An 18,758-nucleotide genomic window follows, 5' to 3' on the forward strand; every position below is an offset into this window, starting at 1 on the left:
CTCATTAGCCTTTAAAAGTCCTCCAAATGGATATCAGAAGATGGTATGCCCCATTTTCTGGCCTTTAAGTTTTTGTTATTAGAGACAGATGCTATCTACACATTCATTGTATTTATTTAAATATCCCTACACTTATTTAAGGATTGCTAGTTTACAAAAACATTACAATGCAAATAAATATTTTAAATCTTTTTTCAAGACAGACAACCCTAATAAGTATTGTTTTCATCCACATCTGTATGATTTCTGCCTTTTCTCCTTTTAATGAAACAACTGACATACAACTGTCCCCAAAGTAGTTGTTCAAAAGTTTTTGTTCAAGTTATTAGTAGTGAGATACTGTGATATTTATAATATAGAAAGGATGCCTACTGTTCATTTCAGCTTTATGGTTGGGTAAACAAAAATCCTTTAATAAATTTTTTGTGCAAGCCTTCTTCTGGAAATCTTCCTCTATACTATTCTATTCCTAGGCACATTTCCCATAATAACCTATGTATCCTCCCAACATGCACACATAACCATCTGTCGTGACTGACCACTATGGTCCTGCCTGCCTTCTGTTAATCCACTAGCTACTCAAGGGTAATGATGGTGTCTTATTAACTTATTCTAGTCAAAGCACATAGCAAAAGCCCAGCATATAGTAGGTCCTCAATGCATGTGTGGAAGAAAATGAAATTCTGCAGAAATCTGAGTGAGCATTGAAAGCACAAGATGACTACTGAGGAATTTTAACATTCTCACTAAATGCTTTCTCAGATCCCATCATTAGAGAGCTTGAGTAACATTAGCCCTGTTGACATCATTCCTTTTTTATCATTTTATTATTATTAATCAGTCCTCCCTGATTAGATTTTTACAGATTTAACCAGATAACACTGAGCTGCTCATTAGCTGTCATATTTCACTGCTTCATCAGGTTTGGACTCAATGACAGAACTGAAGAACAGCAAGTACCAATATCAATTTTCTCTGAAGTTCCTCCTGGGGGATGGGAGATGGATACAAGGCCTTCTGGGGTTCATATGGAAGACCATGGAGCCTGTTTTGCCCTGTTCAGACAGGCTTGTTTTGTGGTTGGCTCAATAGCAAATCTTGGGTGTAGTAGTTTTAATAGCACTGCAGAGAGCCATAGACAGGAATTATAAGCATCATAGAATTAAAAATATGCAGTAGTGTAGAATTCAAGTTAGAAAGCGACTTTAAAAAATAAATAAATATAAAATAAAAACCTTGCCTAAGAAACAGTAATGTAACTGTGTATCCATCAGCATAATCCACCTCTGCCATCTGGTGGTGGGGACTAATACCAAACTTGCAGACAAGGGCTTGGCTCCCTAAATGTGGCAGTGAGCTTCCCTGTGGGGAGTCTCTATTTGGACAGCTGGAATCGCCTTGCAATATGGGGAGACAGAGGATGATGAAGCATGGGCAAGTAAGACTGGGCAGCTGCAGATTTGTGCTCGTTTGGGAACTGAGATTAAACTTGAAATTAGATTCCTTATTATCATCCCTCTACCTTGAACAAATTGAACCGAAGACTAGGCATTATGCTGGATGATAGGATTGAAAGCACAATCAAGTGTGGTCTCTGCCTTCAAAGAATTCCTGATGTAGTGAGGAGGATGGAAAAGTAAGCAGTTAAGTTCAACCCAGTGCTATGGGGACTGAGCCAAAATGTACCTATCATGCTATGGAGTCTTGGGGAAGTGGCATCTAAATGGATTTCAAATTGTTTAGAATGCAATTATTGCTTTCTCTTTTTCTTAACAATTCTTTAATGCTCAGTGCCAGTAATAACTTTAAGTTATGCCATCTTTTACACACAGAGAGACTAATACGTGGCTATAAAGAGATAATTATATTTTATATTTCCTTTCCTTTCAAGTTCCTGGCTGGTGTCTAAGTTTCTTTGGTCTAAAGGAGTTAGGATGAAAATTTGACTGTAGTTGTAGGCCCTGGTGGACTGATATTGTCTCTACCTCACCATTGGTGAGAAGTATCATTAGTGAGCCATTAATTTAGGCTGCCTACTCTTGGCCTGAGTAGAGGAGAAGATGTATTTAAAGTAATATGAGAGAGGAGTGGTTGAAAGGGATATTGAGTGGTTACCTCGCTTCTCACTCTGCTCCCCTCCCATTCTTCCTAACCAGTAAGGCTCGGGAATTTAAGAATGTATAAGATTTCCTTGTACTGTCTGTGAGAAAAAGCCCACTGTTCACTTGCAGAGGGTGACACTAGAGGTGGAGACTTTACCAAGAAAGGCATCTATCTCAAAATTTCTTCTTGATAAACATTGACTTTGGAGGCAGCATAGCAAAGACCACCACCCATGTGTTGAGTTTTTGAGGCCCATTCTCTGGTGGTGAATGGAAACTTTTTTTTTTTTTAAGAATCTCAAAGAAAGAAAGATGAGGAATACTGTCATTTTTTCCTAACCTATATACTAAGCCTATGGCTCTAAGAAAGAGTTTAGGGAATGAGGACCAAAGGCAGTCAACTCACTGGTGGAAATCAGAGAGCTTAAGAGATCTCAATTCCTAGTTTCTGTAGCAAAATATTGAATAAATCAATGATGGAACCAACTTTAAGGAGACCAGTTAAAACAAGTAATAAGATGTAGAGAAGCATGGATCATTAATTGTACCAACAACACAGCTCATCATAAATATAGAATATAGTGTATTGGTTTTTTTTTTTTTCCCAAAACCTAGACTTCAGTAAAGCATTAAGTTGTCCAGTCCTTCAACAAGCATTTAGTGAAAGTCTGTTTCACAGGTGCTATAGGCCTTCTGATCAAAACAGAAATTTAGTTTTGTTTCTGAACTTGGCCTTGTGGCACAGATCAGTAAGTCGAGCAATTCAGGAAGCCAAGCAAGAGGACTGGCAAGTTTAAAGGCCTGCCTGGACAGTTTAGTGAGACCTTGTCTCAAGAAAAGAAACTGAAAGGGCTAGGAATATAGCATAGTATTAGTGCACTTGTCTAATCTGTGCAGCATATGTTATATACACCCCCTACACACAAAAAACTGTTCCAGGGTCCATTTAAATATAGTTCAAAAGGCTGACAAATAGCGAGATGCTATTTTTTTTAACAGTACAATCATACAAATGGGGATGATACAGCCTTAGGAGAAAGGATATCTGACATCACCCAAAAGGGTCAGCTTAGTTTGCTGTGTGTCAATCACAGGCAAAAAGAGGTAAATGGTACCTTATAAGTCATAGTGTTGTAACTGTTCAAAGAATTCAGTTGCAGCAAAAAATAATTATATTCAAATATTGAAAAACCTCAAATGTCTTACTCCAACAAGTGATGTATATTTGTCCTTTACAAGGCCTGTAGGACAAGCCATATCAAGGTTAAAGATACAAGAACTCTGTCTGTACCACTGATCACTGCACAGTGACCCTCTCTTCCTGAATCTGTTTCTACATCTGCAAATGAGGGGACAGCATTAATGCCCATTTGTGTGGGTTTGTCCAGATGAAAGTTTTAGCAAAGTATTTCTGGCACATATCAATAAACATTGGGAATTCTGAATAATATTGTACATGGGATGAATGATACTAATGTTAAACAATGCAAAGACAAAATGAAAAATGGGATACACAAATTTGTACCTCAATCATGATAAGGCCTCTAGAAACTTCAAGCTCTGAGGATGATTTTAAGCTGTATTTTTGGAGGTAGACAGATTTTAGTGTAAGCAAGAGATGTTCTAAGGCATACAAAATACTGGAAACATAAATTGTATTTTGGGCATCTCTGAAATATTAATTAATTAATTTTTGTGATGCTGAGGATCCAGCTCAGGACCTTATGACAGTGATTCTTATTAAGAAGTCATGACTACTTTATACCCCCACACCCTACCACACACAGATATTTCTTAGCTTTCCCACAAAGGCAGTTATATCCTGGAATAAGAAAAATGCTGTCTCTGGGATTGCCTTGCTTTCTCTGGGAGCACAAGATTGCAAAACCATCTGAGTTTTTGTGGGTAGCAAGAAGAATAGGATACAGATGGTTGCATTGGTGTGCTGGTTACACAGTTTTCTTGGGGAAAATATAAAAGATAAATAAAATACCCAGTGCATAACATTTGTCAATTTCTGTGCTATGAATACAGCCACCATAGCCTATTTCCAGGTATCTATTGTTGAAAACTGGCTTGTAACCATTTCCTGATTCCATGCAGTTCCTTCCTAGAACTAGTGGTACCTAGGCCTAGAAGCTGAGGTAGGCCTGCATCTTTTCTGCACTCTAATCCTCATGGCAGCAACCATTGTTCTCAACTTTTCTTTCTGTTTTTTCCCTCACTTGTGATATTTTGAAATGAGGTGTGTTGAACGGATAAATAAGCTGTCTTGTACCATGGGGATGGGTGTATCTGCCCTTGTATCCACAAGTGAAGATTCAGTTAGGAACCATTAAAAAAAATCTGATATGGCATATAGATTAACTAGATTAATGAAAGCTCCTTTTTTGCAGCTCTTTGTTAACACTCAAGAGGGGGAGAACAATTGACAATATCAATTATGTTTCATTATGTTTATCTATTCTGCGCCCTCAGAACACCGGAGCCGAAGTGATCGACGGGAGCAAAGAGCTGCTGCTCCTCTCTCCATAGCTGCTCCACCACTGCCAGCCTACCCTCCAGCTCACAGCCAGAGGAGGCGTGAGGCCAAGGACCGCCACTTCCTAACGGTAAGCATGGTGGCTACTGGCTGGTCTGTATTTGCTCTTCTTGAGCATTGAGTTCCTCTCTGCTTGGTGAGGGAAGCTAGGCTGGCTGAGAGGGCAGATCATAGGCATATAGGAACTCCTTCCACTCCTTTTTGGAGTACACACACACACACACACACACACACACACACACACACACACTTTTGCTGGTTATGTAATGCATTCGGCATTCAAAAAAAAGAAGAAGAGGAGGAGGAGGAGGAAGAGGGGGAGGAGGAGGAAGAGGGGGAGGAGGAGGAGGTCAAGATCATGATGGGGAAACCCACAGAGACAGCTGACTGGTGCTAGTTGGAGCTCACTGACTCTGGACTGACAGCTCGGGAACCTGCATGGGACTGAACTAGGCCCGCTGAATGTGGGTGACAGTTGTGTGGCTTGATCTGTTTGTGGCGTCCCTGGCAGCAGGGCCAGGACTTATCCCAGGTGCATGAACTGACTTTTTGGAGCACATTCCCTATGGTGGGATACCTTGCTCAGCCTTGATACAATGGGGAGGGGCTAGGCTCTCCTTCAACTTGGTATGCCAGACTTTGTTGAGAGGCTTTACCCACTCTGAGGAGTGGATGGGGGTAGAGTGGGAGGGAGGTGAGGAGGCAGGAGAAAGGGAGGGAGGGGGAACTGGGGTTGATATGTAAAATGAAAAAAAATTTTTAATAAAAAAAAAGAAGAAAAAAGCAAACCAATAATAGTTAAGGACTCTGAAATCAAAAGACAATTTTACTTCCAATCCCAACTCTGCTTATATGTTAGAGTTTAGGATTGAGTTAATTCTTTTCTTTTCTCTCAGTTTCTACCTTTGTAATAAGGGGATATTTTTTATTTAGCTTAATAGGGCTTGAAGATGTATAGAGCTTTGCACAGGGACTGACTGACACAGACTAAGTTATCTATAAATGTTAAGCACCATTGCTACTACCATTATTACTAGTCTGACTCCATGGGAGAATCTGGAAAAGATCTTATGTAATGTAAAAAGTTCCCACTAGAATCAATCATAAGTTCCCACTTAACCATTGGATGTAAGAGGCTACTTCCCTAGGGTAACCTACTACCACACTGACATTATCACTGCGGGTAGTTTCAGCCTAATCTGGGTGGATGTGGCTGTAGCTCAGGCCAAGCTCTCAAGTGTGGACCACAGATGAAGCCGAGCCTGAGTGGAAACACCTGCAAACTCAATTGGCAGCTGCTGCAAACACTTCATCTCACATGTGCCTTCTGGGCCCTCAGTGGGGATAAGTAAGCATTTGCTTCTGTGTACTGGTATCATTGAAGTCAGGAACCATGGTTTCATGACCAAGCCAGTCCAGATTGTCTTCAAGCTGCCAGCACTCGTACTCTCTTATTCGGGTTGGAGGCCCGAAGTCTAAATAAGTTCCAGCACTGTGTGTACGAATTGAGGATTTTGTGTGAAATTAAATGCCTGACTCTAAAGACTACACCAATATGGACTGGGTAATGTGCAAAATAGTGCAAAATGTCCAGGTTCCATGATGCCAAACATGGAACATCAAAAGGAAACATACTTCATCTAAATGAACTTGCATGTTGTAACATATCCAGATAAGACCTTGAGTGAGACTAGATGATCTAAAGGCATTTTTCTTGTTTTCAGCCAGCTAGTAGGCACTGTGTCCTTCAGTTGAGCACATACTGGGCACCATACTGAACTCACCACATTGCTGTGGGGCAGCCCATAAGAAACGGGGATTATGATTCTCTGATTCATCAGACAGTGTGCTTACACATGCTAGTGATTTGCCATAAAAGTCCCTACTCCACACACGTTCTTATTAAGCTTAACTCTACTTGCCAAAGTGTTTGCTTCTAATGAGGTATTTTCTGCATAAAATGCTAAAAATATCTTCCCATTCATTATAATATGTTTTGAGACTCATTAATTTGGTTTTCTTGGGGAAGAGGTGAGACAAAAATTTTGAGTGCTTACAGAGGTGACAAGAAAATATAATCTTTTTTATAATATGCATAATTTTTAATGACATCTAAATACCTAAATAAGATGCTAGGAAAAGACTTAAAGTAGTGACTAGCAATAACTGTGTTTCATCAACCCAATAAGAGATAGCAATAAGAGGTTTCTAGATTATACTTTGGTAAACTTCTGGAAGTTTGCCTATCTTGAATTTCTCAAATCTTGATATTTCCAAGTCACTTGGGGGAATTTTGTTTTCAATTGAGTGTGGGTCATTAGAAGATTTTCCATTCAAGTTATACACCACACACTTGGCTCTATGTATTCAGCTTAAAAAGCCATATGTTACTTAAAGTGTAAAGGTTACAGGAATAAGGATAGGAACTTTGTAGACAAAACCCTGGATACACATTTTCTTAGAGAACTAGTGTATCTATATTTTATCATAGAGTAACTTTCCTTTTTTAATCTATAAGACTTAGTTAAGCCATTTTCCTTCTTTTTAAAAAATATTCATAAGTCTCTACTATAGGTTTCCACTACTCTGTGAGACATTGTAATATGTTCTGGTCAACACTGGAATGGCCTTTAAAGCCAAACTGAACTTGAATACTAATTCTACCATATAAACTGTGCAATTCTAGATCAGTAGATCCTTTCAGTCATTGTCTTAGACATAAGAATAAATGGTACCATATAGGTTTGGCACTAAAAGTTGAATGTGTTTGTTAATAGTGCTTTATGCATGGTAAGCACTGTGGTTATATTGTGTTCCCCAAAATATTGTGCACCCTAATAAACTTATCTGGGGTCAGAGAACAGAACAGCCACTAGATAGACATAGAGGCCAGAAAATGGTGGCATACACACATTTAATCCTAGCATTCCAAAGGCAGAGATCTGCCTGGATCTCTGTGAGTTCAATGCCACACTGGAAACAGCCAGGCATGGTGACTCATGCCTTTAATCCCAGGAAGTGATGGCAAGAAGCAGAAAGGTATATAAGGTATGAGGACCAGGAACTAATGGCTGGTTAAGCTTTTAGGTTTTTGAGCAACAGTACAGCTGAGATTCATTCTGGATGAGGACTCAGAGGCTTCCAGTCTGAGGAAACAGGATCAGCTGAGGAATTGGCAAGGTGAAGAAGCTGTGGCTTGTTCTCCTTCTCTGATCTTCCAGCATTCACCCCAATACCTGGTTCCAGGTTTGTTTTCATTAATAAGACTCTTAAGATTCGTGCTACAAAGCACTCCATAAATATTAGGCCTGATGATGATGATGATGATGATGATGATGATGATGATGACAATAATGATGATGATAGTTTGTCATTCAAGTACTTGGTAGGTCTGTCATATAAAGACAAGATTGTAAGTATAAACTCCAGCTGTCTAATTTTTTGGTTGGATGATTTGGAAAAGGTTGTTGTATCTTTCTGAATCCTGGTTTCTTTCTGTTTTTTTAAATAATTAAATTCCAATTTCTTTGTCTATAAGATAGGCCTAATCATTACAATTTTGCAAGTCATTAGGTATATTTCAAGTAATACTATATAAATAAGATTAAATTATGTTTATACAAATCCCTTAGCACAGTGTCTAAAATATTTGAGCATCTGAACCTATATTCATAGTCACTCTTATCATTAAATGAAAGGCCTGTGTATGTATGTGTGTGTGTGTGTGTGTGTGTGTGTGTGTATATATATATATCTCACCCCCATAAAATTAGAGAAAATATAAATCACTACACCCTTTCCAGAGGATAAGGAAAACTCTAAATATTCATGCACTTTCATCCAGCAATTCCACATCTGAGAATTAACTCTAAGGTCTATATAAAGATTTATTCATTAAAATGTTCATCAAATCACATTTTAATAGGAAAATATAATTATATATATATATATCTCAAGTATCCAAAAAGGACCTTACTTAATAAATTTTGATATACATTATATTCTATCCTATGGGATGTAATGCAATATCATAGTATTATATGAGAATATTTAACGACATGAAAAATGTATACTTCATCAGTGAGGATTTTTAAACAACCTGTAAGATTTTTGTACAGAGTATCATCTCAAAGCATGTCTAGGAGCAAGTATCTGTAGATAAATGGCTGAAAAGCTATATAGCTGTGGTTCCCAAACTGTGAACTAAGATGCCCTATAGCAGTGCCATGAACTTATACAAAGGCTATGATATATTAAAACATTTTCAAGGGATACAGTGTCTTCAGTCCAGTGACATCTGGCAGTGGCTTCAAAGTAATTCCATGATTCCTACAAGTAAGAAGGGATGTTCGGTTTCTTATCAATTAATTTATCTAAAAGATTCTACAAGAGGAGTTCACAGAAAAACTGGTTAAATTTAGCTTAAAGCCCACAATTAGGTGAGAATTTAAGGAGTGTCTCTAAATAACAGCACCCTCTGACATCAGCGTGACAAAGGAGATGATTTCAGGGAAAGATTCACTAATAGGATTATCTTTCCCAATCAGCTCTTGAATTCTGAAGTTCTAACATTAGCAACTGTGTATTTATTATTAAAAGAGAGACCAGCCTTGTCTGTGAGTTCAACTTTAGGATATCAATTTTAATGAAGGGCAAAAGATTTATGTGATATGAAAAGAAAGCAGAATCAAGGAAATTAATTTTAGAGTATCTATTTGGAATTTGAGCTGCAAGACCAAAGCAACCCTCTCTAAATCCACATCCTCTCATAGCATCTCAATATTCTGATTGATTTACTATGGAAAATACAGTTTTTGACTGGTAAAAGACCCAAAGACTTGCTTGGACCTTGGCTGGAAGCCAAATGTATGAAGTTCCTTTCATAAAGGATGGAACAAAGATAAAACAAGTAAATAAAACAAGAAATTATTAATGGCTTAAAATGTAATACTTGTGAATATTAATGTGACAAACCATACAGCTACATTTATGAAGCAAAAACTGTAGGGTATACAGATATAGATAGAAACATGGTACCATTCGGTGACTTTAATACATCACTTTCAGTACAAGACAGAGCAAGCAAACAAAAAAAATAGATAGGAGACAGAAAATCTAAAAAAAACATTGTCAATAGACTTCAAGCCATGATAGTACATACTATTACCAAACATACCCATGGAACATAAAAATTGATTATGACTTAGATTCAAAATGTCAATGTGCCCTAAAGTAAGAATCTTCTAAACAACACTTCCTGTTCACAGTGCAGCAAAGCTCCAGATTACTAACAGGGGCAAAGCGCCAGAAAATCCTTTCCACCTGGATGTTTGAAAACTTTCTGTGAAACATTTGGCAAAAGAAAGAATATGAAATGATATTACACAATTTCCTAAAAATGATAATGAAGATGTTATGCAAGAGAAACTGGAAAGTAAAATAAAAACAAAATGATCAAGAAAAATACATAGTACCAAATGGTTAAATAAGAGTAAATTCTGACACCCCCCCAACCAAAAATAAAGAAAAAAGAAATAGAAGTAAGCAAATAATATGAAAGTGAAAATTAATGAAGCAGAGAATAGAAAAACAGTAGGCCTAATTAATAAATAAAAATCCTGTTTGTTTGAAAAAAATGACCAAGAAAAAGAAATAAAAGTATAAAAAAATAAATCATGCCAGGGGACATAAACGTTGAAACAGACAAAAATTGAACAATTTATAAGAGATTGTTTTGTAGACATCATGCAAATAAAGTTGAAATCTTAAATAAATGCAAAATTTCTTAGATGAATAAATATTGCCCAAATTATCTCCTTTAGATTTAGTAATATTAAATAGACTCATTTCTTTAAATTAAACAGTCACTCTTAAGACCCTTGTCCCCAGGCCCAGATGACTTCCCAGAAGAATTGTATTTTCTTTTGAAGTCCATATATTCCTAATGTGCTATAACTTATTTCAGAACATTGGAAATGAAATAAATTTCACTATTTCTTGTATGAAGCAAGTATAATAATATACATAACAAAAGCTCATAAGTCCATAAAATAAATTTCACAATTATATCATTCATATGTATTGATTTTTAAAAATATTAAAATAAATATTTGCAAACCTAATACATGCCAAATTAAGAAGTTAGTGACTGAATGAGATTTATTTCGGGAATGGAAGCATGATTCAATATTAGGATGCTTATTATTAGCATTATATGCCACATTGATAGATCTACGAGGGAAAATACGATATGGCTATGTCCATGGAAAATGCTTGAAAATTTTGCAATCTATTTTCATTTTTAAAACCTCAAGAAAATAAGAATTGAATGATATTTCATTGATATGATAAAATATACATATACTTTAGCTCAAAAGCCAGACCCTTAACCGTCAACCCAGAGAAGCATTTTCACAAAAGTCAGGAAGAGGGCATGAAAGCTTACTACCACTCCTGCTTAATATTAGATTAGATATATTAATATGTGAAATTTAATAAGATAGATCAATTAAATACACAAGAATTGAAAAAGAAGTAAGCCTGTGTCTAACTGAAGATGATGAGATAGTACAGCAGACTAATTCTAAATAACCAAAGGGGAAAAAGAATTCAAATAATCAAAACATTCAGGAAGGAATCAGGATGTCAGCACACAAAGGTCAGTTACTTGTGTTTACATAAATGATAGCCAATTAGAAGAGCCAGTGCTAAAGCATCATTTACAGCAATAATAATGATGGTTAAATATGTAGGAACTAATTCCCCAGAAATATATAAAATCTGTATGAGAAAAATCTCAAAGAACTTCCTGAAAATGTAACATAAGACTTTTGTGAAATGAAAATATATTTCCTATACTTGGCTTAGAGTGATTCGACATTGCCCTGGCCAGCGGGGTTTCAACGGGGGCGACCCACCTGTGGGAGCGAATGAAAGGGAAGGTCGACACAAAAAGACAGTATTCTGATCAAGCCGCCAAACTTTATTTTCCTCCACATGGCTTATATAGCATAAGAGGGGAAGGGGCAGGAAGGTGGGAAGGGGAAGGGACATGGAAGGCATGCAGTCCGGGAGATGTGCAGGTCGTGCAACTGCAGGAAGTCTGCTAAGGTGACTGGTCAGGGGCCATTTGTTCTGTTGCTAGGCTACCTGACCAAGGAATGCTCTTTACATTCGGTTGCCATGGCACCTGACTGTGGAATGTTCTTATCTTTGGGAGCTTCCGGTTAGCAAACAGGTGTTACTGCTCTAAGGGAGGGTGGTGGGTTTATGGCTTGTTCTCTGGCTTAGCTAGTACTTTCCATGGTTCATGTTTGGTTCCTGAAATCTTGGTCCATAACACAACATTATAAACAAATTAGTTTTGTCTCTGTTAATTTGTAAATTTAACCCAATTCCAATAAGCTTTATTCTATGGAGTCAGATCCATAGTACTAAGGTTCATATGGAAAACAAAATGCACTTGACTAATCAAGCAAATGCTGGGAAAGGAACTATACAAGATGTGACTAGTGTTACAAGACAAGAACATATATTTAAAGTCTCTATAATTTGGCAGTGTGGTATTAGGCAGATATACCAGTATGATAGAATACAAAGTGAAGAAATGGACCAGTAGAACATGATGACATATAATAAAAGTGATAGCACCACAAATCAATGAGGAGAAAGATCGAGTTATCTAATGGGCAAAAACAACTTTTGTAAAATAAAAAATGATCTTACCATTTCATCAAGCTTAGCACAATTGACATTTTGGACCAGATAATCCTTTCCTGTGTGTTGTTCTATGTGTTCTAGCATCCCTGGAACCTACCCACTATGTACCAATAGCACTCCATCAATGACTTAAGACATTATCATATTTTCACTGTGGTGACAGAAACAACCCTGATTGAGATCATTTAATTATATCAATTCCTCCAACCATACACATAAATAAACTCAAAATGGATTGGGGAGTCTAAACATTACAAAATGAAACATTTTGTATGATAGAAAAAAATACAGGTGATATTCTCTTTGGCCTCAGTCTAGGCAAACCTTTAGTAACTTTGATTTTTATGGCCCAGATACCACAAACAGAATTAAGACATAACCAAAAAATGTGGAGAAAACATGCAGTATACAAAGGATTGATATCCTTAAGTGACATATACTTCCTCCTAAAAATGGAGGAAGAAAGAGTAAAATTCTAAAAGCAAAAAGAGAGATTTAAATGGACAATTCAGAAAAAAAGCATAAACATGTTCTTAAACCAAAACATTGCTCAAACTCCAGGAGACCCCCCCCCAAACTTGATGATAAAATCCTATTGCTGAAGACACCACACACACTGGTCACAGGACATGGGGAAATCCAATTGGTACAGGCCAGGAAGCTTCCTCCCTACTGGGTAGCTCTCATAATACCCACTGGAGAGTGATTGTGGTGTGCTCAGTCACAAATGGGGCATCTATAGCATACCACCTTTCCAAGACTCAAGGACCACCATGGTAGAGGAAATAGAAAGCTTGGGGAGGGATCAGAACAAAGCAGTGTCTTCTGCAAATGACAGGACCACTGTATTTCTGAAGTAAGTTAGCCATGCTCCAGCGGAGGGCCCACATCCAGAAAGACATGAATAATACAAATTAAAATTTAAAAAAGAGACACAAAGTTGAGGGGCAGGAAGGTGAAGATGGATCTGAGAGGAGATGAGGGTGAATATGATCAAAATACATTGTTTGAAATTCTCAAAGAATTAATAAACATTTATTTTAAAAAATTTCTCAAACTCATTCATAATCAGAAATGCAGACAGCATAGGGCAGCATGATCTGTTGGTGAAACCTGGGAAACAATTGGTCCTATGCATTTACTGCTAAAAATTCAAATTTGATTTAACCTATGAATTTGGCTATCAAGCAACCTTTCCTGAGCACTTCTTACCCTAGCATTTGCAGTAAAGATATACTTTTGATAGTACAAAAAGATTCACTGAAGCACTATTTATAAGATATTAGAAACAACCAAAATATGTATATGTTAAAGAGTGATGGAATAAGCTGCAAGACATCTACACAGCTGCATAATATGCAGACATAAAATAAGGAAGATCTTTATGAACCAATAAAAAGTTACTTTTAGGACATTCTCTTAAGTGAAAACCAAGCAAATCCCCAAACAGTATCTATCCTCTACAATTCTTCATGTTAGAAAGTATATGAAATACATAAATGTCCTTGCATTGGCATAAGAGTCAATTTTTCAAAAACCTTCACACTGCCAAAAAAAGGCAATTAAAAATTACAGATAAAACAGAATAAAGAACATAACACTCATAGACTTCTATCACTCACATGAAAAAGAAATCCACATAGTGTATGGGAGTAGGTGTGTGTGTGTGTGTGTGTGTGTGTGTGTGTGTGTGTGTGTGTGTGTGTATTACACTAGGAAGTAAGCCCAGGAAAGCACTCTACCACTGAATTGTATCCCAACTCATTGTTTACTTTTTATTTTGAGACAGGGTCTTCCTAAATTGCTCATTCTGCCCTTTAACTCACTCTGTAGCCCATGTTCTTGAACTTGAAATCCTGAGTTGTTGTGATTATTGGCCTACCCCACACGCCTGGCCAGGCACCATATTAAATAATTGTGAAATACATAAATACTGAAATAAATGATACTCCATCTAGAAAAACAAAAACCTTGAAGTTTTCTTATGAAAAGGAGCATCAGAAGCTTTGCAGTTTGTGAGTTACTGGGGAAGGATAGAATGAGGCTGATATGAAATTAGAGGGAATGCTGTAACAGTACATGTGAATAGGCTCCCATGCCATAAAGTGAATGTGGTAGCTGGTGGATGTCTGAAATGTGTTTTGCATTCTTCTACAGCTCAGTTCAGCTAGGTGCAATCCCTGCATTCACTTAGAGTTTTTTCATGTATGAAATCATGCATAAGCAAACACAACATTTACATTATGTTCAAATCACGCTCCTAAGATACCAATTGCTTTGGAACTAATGCAAGTTTTCAAAATGAGCATAGCAGAACTGGCTGTAGAGGAAAGATAAATCATAACAAATGAGGTTGGTTTAACTACAGGGGGTGGGTGAAGATAAGAATGAAGGAATAGAAAGGAGGCAGTGGGGCTGAAGAGGAATGACATTTCTTTGAGCACATTTTGTTGTTGTTGTTGTTGTTTTTTTCCTATGTTGTAGTCTTAGATCCCAGGCAGTATTTCATGAATCCTCTACCCATAAATAAATAACATCAACTAGAGTGTGAGGAGAACTCCAAATGGAACGCAAACAGTAGCAAATAAACCTAACTATATCACAAATGAATGATAAACCCACCCTAGAGGAGGGGAAAGAAAATACCTAACATTGATAACTTTGGAAAGTATTATTTGGGTTGGCTTCATTTCATTACAATCAAACTAATTTTAAATGAATCAATCAAGCACAACCAGGAATTAAAATGTATTACTATATAACTAAAAGTGGGAAAGCAATAAACTTAGGAACATTGTGCACATTAAAGAGCCTCAGTTGACTAACACATGGCTATTAAACAATCCTTGTATTTTATACAATTTCTAATCACCTCACCTGTTCATAAAATCTGAATGATACTTCATAGTGAATTCCTCATGCATTTATACTTGTGTTACCCTGCCCGCTCCACATTTGCTATCCATTCTCCATTCTTTTGCAGTGGCATTCTCAGCCATTCCTTTAAGAACTGTGTATATATTTTCCTTCATAAGCAAGGAAATAAGTAAGTCAACATGAGTCAGAGAATGACAGCTGAAGGCAGATATATGAATGAAGAGACTATGCAGAAAGATTTTTGGATGTCAATAGCCTTATCCAGTGAGGTTTAAATTTAACTGACTTTGGCAAAGAAGCTGCTTTGGCTTGCTCAAAGGCCTGCCATTCCAACTCTGATTGTGCCATCAGTGCCAGACTCCATGTTTCTAAGGGATTAGCAGTGGTCTACATGAGGAGCAAGAAAGCCTGTGTAACTAGGTAACTAATGCTACAATACATTCGATGCTTTGGACTTCTGTTAGGAGCTGACCACAGGAAGCATAGTCATTTGTCAAGTATAAAAATATTAAAGACTCTGAAAACGGTCTTTAAATCTTGAACAGGAGAAATTAAGCACCCACTAAGCAGCAATCTTTTTATTTAGAAATGTGAAGGGAAAAACATTCTAATGAACATAACACGGAGTCATAAGTGATGCAACAGAGGGATGAACTCAAGAGGTTTTGAAAGTCCCCAAGAAAATTGTCAGAACAGTGATTTTGGAGATTATGGTGCCCCCAAACTAAGCTTACCTTCAGATACATGGCTGCTTCCCGATAAATCATCAGTGCAATACTAAGGTGTGCCACATAGAGGTGTGTGTGGAGACTCAAAGGCTTGATATAGAGGAACCTGGACAAGTCACTTGAACATTTGGCTCTATACCTCTCACTTGCCAAGCAGAACATCTCCAAAACTCAGTCCTTTGATGACAGAGAGAGAAGAGAACCAAAACACAATTACATTCTTCCCAGAGAAGTGTTGGTTTCTGAAAAGCTTCTGGAGGGACAATATCATAGAGACCTGTTCATGAGCTAAGGTAAAAAAAAAAATCTTGTATACTACAGAAGAATTTTTTTCAAGTTAGAAATACGTTTAGCAGGCATAGCTTGGGGTGCCTCATAGAACAGATGGGATTTTTAAAGAATTACTAAGAATCTAGGAGACTAAATGACCAAGGGGAAGTGTAGAGTTGGGTAACAGAGAAACAGGAAGCAAAAGATGTAAGGCTGAAGGAGGTGCTGATCACTACAGGGAAGGCAGCATGGTTGAAATATATATCTATTGAAGGACCTCAGTTGGTTGGGTCGTGGCAGAATTCCCTCCCCCATTTTCTCAGATCAGGTAGATATGTGATATTCACCAGCAGAACAGGTAAGATACATTTGTAAATGAAGAGGCAGTAAATGGATAGTGAAGAGAAAAAAGACCAGGAGCATCCTTCTATTGTGCCCTATTTACACTAAAAGTGGCTTTGTGTTCACAGAACACATCTGGAGCTAACATGCAACAGCAATAGTATGAAGAGAAGGGGAATAATGGTTGGACAGGACAGCTCTCATGTTCTGTTTCTTAAATACTACTCCCAAAGAACAATTTGGTTTTAATCCTTTGGCCGAGAAATTACATTTGTTGTTCTTCTGGGAGACTCAAGTTCCTTTCCTAGCACACAGCATATTCAGTGTCCACAACCACCTTTAACACCAGCTCCAGGGGATTCTGCACCCTCTCTGGCCTCATTGGGCACTGTGCTCACATGCACAAACTCATACATACATAAACACATAATTTAAAAATAAAAATAAAACCTTAACAAAATAAATTAGATGTCCATATTCTGCCCTAGGTCCACTTTCTCCAAAACCCTAAGAAATTATTTGGTTATGGCACTGTCTATCCAATCAGCCTTCTGGATGGTCCAATTTACAATGATGCCCAACATAAATGTAGTTGGGGTTTTTGAACTCTTCCTACTCTTAGGTCTTTGTGGGTCCTCCACCCAGCTCCCAAATAAATACACTAAGTTTTATTATTACTTATAAATACCTGGCCTTAGCTTGGCTTGTTTTTAGCCAGCTTTTCTTAAATTATCTTGTCTATCTTCTACCTCTGGGCTTTTGCCTATCTCTATACCTTTCTTTACTTCTTACTCCATGGCTTGCTGTGTAGCTGGCTGGCTAACCCCTGGAGTCCTCTTCTCCTTTCTCTTCTTGAACTTCTCTTCCCAGATTTCTCCTCCTATTTATTTTGTCTGCCTGCCAGCCCCATCTATCCTTTCTTCTGCCTAGCTATTTATTAGACCAATCAGGTGTTTTAGAAAGGCACAGTGACACAGCTTAAGAGTTAAACAAATGCAGCATAAAGGAATGCAATATATCTTTGCATCATTAAACAAATGTTCCACAGCATGAACAAATGAACACATCTTAAAATAATATTCCACAGCCACAACATGTGTAACACCTGGAATAGCTCACTGTGGGATATTGTGGCATCTCTATCTAGATTATAGAGTTGCAGTACAAAGTGGAGATTGTTGATTACCCTGTTGAATGGTTCTGACCCATTCACATTTTTGCTCTTTGTACTGTATCAATGGTTCATAAATCAGCCAAAATTCTAATGAATCCAAAGAAGTTCACTTAGTCTTCTACAACTAAAAAGAAGATTCTGATCAGTGGGTTAAGGTCAAGTTCTGGAATTTGCAGAACACCTTCCCAGCTAAGAGTCCTAGTCCCCTATCTGTCTAGGCTGGTGATGACAAAACTGTAGAAGCAGACAGTGTTTCTGCAAATGTCTTTCTTGATCCCCACAAATATTTACTCAGTAGTAGCATGGAGGCCTGGGACTCCATCCCAACCCAAGAGTGTTTCCAAGAGCATCCCTGTCAGAAACAATAAATATTCCAGATGATGGTAGCCAGGTGTGTTACTGTTGGAGAAAAGAGGTACAAATAATCTAAGTGGGAAGTCCAGAATGAACCCTGAGGTATAGGATTGGAATCTGAAGTGTCATTATAAATATATACTTAAAGTCATGCACAGATTCATATATATAAACAGAAAGTAAATGTATGCATGTATGTATGAATATATAGACATATATTGCCTAGCTTATCTCAGAAGCCTTTAGGATTAAAATAACTCTGGTAACACTGAGCATATCTAGTGACTAGATCTTGTCTCTAAATACCAATAGTTAATAAAATGGCTCCTTGGAGAAAAGTTTTATCCAAGACTGGGTTAGGAAAATATAAGTCTGGATTATCTTGTAGTATCAGAAAATGTGAGAGTGCTCAAAAAATAGTAAGGAAGCATGCAAAATATAGTAACAGACAACCTGAAGGAGTGTCACTGGCCAAATGTGGTCCACATGGAGCAGTAAAATAAACAATGGCAGTAATGATTTATAACATAAAATAAGATAAACACCATGAGTCCTCTGTGTGTGTGTTCATGTGTGTGTGTGTATGTGTGTATATGTGTATGTTCACCTATACAAGTATGTTCAGAAGCCAGAGATATATTCATAAATTG

The 18,758-nt window shown here is 37.4% G+C and overlaps 1 protein-coding gene across 2 annotated transcripts in view; it reads left to right on the forward strand.

Annotated features, from left to right (window-relative positions):
- The window catches only part of Nhs (NHS actin remodeling regulator), a 329,470-nt gene that overhangs the window by 286,122 nt on the left and 24,590 nt on the right, over positions 1-18,758 (forward strand). For both annotated transcript variants that reach the window (XM_036174401.1, XM_036174402.1), the window contains exon 3: positions 4,581-4,714. In XM_036174401.1, coding sequence (XP_036030294.1) covers positions 4,581-4,714 — 134 coding nt within the window. The remainder of the gene's footprint in view (positions 1-4,580; positions 4,715-18,758) is intronic.

This window comes from Onychomys torridus, chromosome X (assembly GCF_903995425.1).
Source record: "Onychomys torridus chromosome X, mOncTor1.1, whole genome shotgun sequence".
Taxonomy (NCBI): domain Eukaryota; kingdom Metazoa; phylum Chordata; class Mammalia; order Rodentia; family Cricetidae; genus Onychomys; species Onychomys torridus.